Source organism: Cornus florida, unplaced genomic scaffold, assembly GCF_030987335.1.
Source record: "Cornus florida cultivar Cherokee Brave unplaced genomic scaffold, ASM3098733v1 CherokeeBrave_3.0.0_Hap2_Chr04, whole genome shotgun sequence".
Lineage (NCBI taxonomy): Eukaryota > Viridiplantae > Streptophyta > Magnoliopsida > Cornales > Cornaceae > Cornus > Cornus florida.
The window spans coordinates 83455037-83458203 of NW_026775574.1; the positions used below are offsets into that span (position 1 = coordinate 83455037).

Here is a 3167-nt window from a genome sequence, read left to right on the forward strand (position 1 = left end):
ACTAAACGAGTAGTCCATACTCAAATAATCAAATTGGTATTCAGAGAGTCATGGCTTTAATAATGGATCACTTGGGAAAGAGAAGTAGAAGAATATATATTTTCCCAACGTACCAATATATGCATGCATCTACTTATAGTTATGAGTTATGAATCCAAAGAGACATCAAGTACTCAGCTTCTAATTCCAACACTGAGCAGATATGTCACAAGTGACTCGAAAGATCCCAAACAATTGCTATAAATTCATGCGACTGTCAAAATGTGGATAGAAGATCGAAATACACTTTTTTTTTTTTCTAATGTAAAAGAGATCCATCGAAAAATGGAATTTGCTGTTTCTGTAAATGATGAAGGAGAGAGACGGATAAAGCACTACAGTAGCTGTCATAGGATATTATTAGTGGGTGAGGGTGATTTCTCCTTCTCTGCTTGCTTAGCCACAGCTTTTGGCTCTGCTGTAAATATGGTTGCTACTTCTCTTGATTCACAAGGTAAAGCTTTGGCTCACTTCTTTCAATCTCTTCCTGTACAATTAATGTTGTACGCCCTAATATGCATGATTTTTTAGCTATAGTGTTTACATTCTTGCATGGAACAAGAAGTTTTAGTATTGAAGCAATTTCTTTTAGAAGATGCATCAGCAAATTTCTACACAGCCCGGCCACGAGGAACTCATTGTTTTTGTCGTAATCATCATCTTTGCCTTTATCCATATAGATGGGTCGGCCCCCACATGAAAGTACAAGTGTATCAATACTAAAAAGACGGATTTGAGAAGGCCATGTTACTTTCTTACAATAATTGGCTCTTTCGCATTTTGACTCTTTTTTTTTGTTCTTTTGTCTTTTTTTTCCTGTTGGAAGAGTCGTTAAAGATAAAGCATCCTACTGCGAAAGCCAATTTGGAGCAACTTAAGGAGCTGGGTTGCACCGTTTTGCATGGAGTAGATGCCAGTACCATGAGCTGTGACCCATTCCTCAATTCCAAATTATTTGATAGAATAGTGTTCAATTTTCCTCATGCAGGTTTCTCTCGCCGTGAAAACGATTTCCTCCAAATTTTGTAAGTTAAAATCTTTTAGCCATATATATATATACACACACATATGTCTTTTGGAATGCGTATGTATATACATACGAACAAAGTATAATATTTGCCCCCAAATTAATTTAGCATCTGAACAAAGTGGGCGAATTAAATAGTTGAAGGAAAATCATTTTGGGCCTAATTAATTTGACTCGAGAGGATGACTTTGATTGAATTGTTTATGGACAATGCTTAGCTACTCACCAGTGAGTAGGGTGAAGCTACTCACTCTTATGTGGGTCAATAACAAATTAACATATCAGTTTTAATAATAAAATAATTCACACCTTTTTTTGTTTTCTCGGATCAATCATTGAATAAATCGTATATAGTGTTTTTAGGTGTGGATTATTTTATTTTTAAATGTGATGTGTTATTTTATTATTAGACCATATAAGGATGAGTAGCTAAGCATTATTCATTGTTTATTAAGCTTAATTAATCAAAATATATGTAAACATTACTCTCTCTCTCAAAATAAGTGTCGGTCACAATTTCCAAAAACCGACACTTAGTTTGAGACGGAGGGAATATTACTTACACTTTACATGAAATAATGTGGAGGTTATCTTGGTTGCATTAATATTGGTTATATTTTCAAACTGCCACTATTTTTCCAGGACTCATAATTTAAATTACTACATAAAGACCTTTCAAACTATTCCTATTAATTAATATGAAAATTATACTAGGACTAGAAAACTAAGTTGAAGCATGCATGTATTTGGTCAGGTCTCACCAGATGGTGGTGAAGGGCTTCCTAAGGAGTGCACGTGTCATCCTGACATGGAATGGAGAAGTGCACGTGACCCACAAGACGACATACCCTTACAATGAGTGGGAAATAGAGAAGTTAGGAGAGGAAGTTGGGCTGCGTTTGGTTGAGAAAGCATTGTTCTCAAAATGGGATTATCCTGGTTATAATAACAAAAGAGGAGATGGAAGTAGAAGCAATCAGACCTTTCGTGTTGGTGAATGCGCTACTTTCAAATTCTCCCACCCTTAACAAATTAATGCATATGAGCCCTTGCTGCCTTTTGATGAAATTAATTATCCCTAATTTATTTCATGAAATCGATTTTCTTCATTCATTTGTTGTTATTCTTTAATTAGCCTCCAATTTTCAATTTCTGATTTTTATTTTTTTTTCCTAAACTTTTATTTTTGTTTTATAAAAGACATGTGCCAAAAACACAACAATCATTAATCAAAGCTAAATAATCTCCAAGACAGACATAGAACCGGACCACCTACCTACTTAATACAATTTACCCTAGTCTTATTACTGTATTACGTTAAATTTCGATAAGTAATTAATGAATATTGCATTCTAGTAGATATATCATGTCCCAAAGAAACAAGCAAGTATAATACATTGCTTAGAGATATGTATATATATACATATATATGACCAAGATTAGACCTGCATTATGTATATATACAACGACATTCATGATGCCTTTGATATAAGTTTAGGGTTCAATTATTTTCTTTTCTTTTAAAATTACCCAACTATCCATGCCACAAATGGACCATTTAAGGGTAATTTAGTCAAAATGTTTGTAAAAGAAAGCTCTTGTAGCTAGAATTTTGGCACTTATATTCATGGGTGTCCTCCTAATCCCATGGCTTGTGTTTGTGTGCTCAAATTATAAAAAGAATTCAAGAACCAAACACCCATGGCTTCTACGATCTTTACAACTCAATCAACTGATAGCAGCACAAAAGACTCCTTCAAAGGCTGAAATGAGAAATCCAAGAGCTCCAATCTTTCTAGATATAATAATAATACACACAACTTGCACTGCAAAGCTTGCTAATGGGGATGTCAAATTTTGATCTGGTTTCCAATGATGGGATGACAGATGTTAAAAAATAATAATTTGAATAATTGACTTGAATACAAATTGATACCTTATAAGTTACTACGACTTATGGCAAGCTAGACAGGACCGATCTACTTTATAGGCACTGGGGGCCGAAATAATAATAATAATAATGATGAAAAATAAATAAATAAAAGTATTTGGTATTAAATACCTATTGTTTTCTTTCTTTCTTTTTTTAAAATAAAAATTC

General features: G+C 33.6%; 1 protein-coding gene across 1 annotated transcript; it reads left to right on the plus strand.

The window, feature by feature from the left end:
- Positions 1-324: 324 nt before the first annotated feature.
- On the plus strand, positions 325-2094 carry LOC132305233 (uncharacterized protein At4g26485-like). Its single transcript, XM_059802908.1, has 3 exons — positions 325-493; positions 866-1064; positions 1821-2094. Exons 1-3 carry the CDS (start codon positions 325-327, stop codon positions 2092-2094), a joined length of 642 nt encoding a protein of 213 aa, XP_059658891.1.
- The last annotated feature ends 1073 nt before the right edge of the window (positions 2095-3167 follow it).

Excerpts from the sequence above, each read along its gene's own strand:
- LOC132305233 (XM_059802908.1), top strand. The coding sequence starts at position 325 with ATGGAATTTGCTGTTTCTGTAAATGATGAAGGAGAGAGACGGATAAAG. Across the intron at positions 494-865 it reads TACTTCTCTTGATTCACAAG|AGTCGTTAAAGATAAAGCAT; the intron begins GTAAAGCTTTGG and ends TCCTGTTGGAAG. Across the intron at positions 1,065-1,820 it reads AACGATTTCCTCCAAATTTT|GTCTCACCAGATGGTGGTGA; the intron begins GTAAGTTAAAAT and ends GTATTTGGTCAG.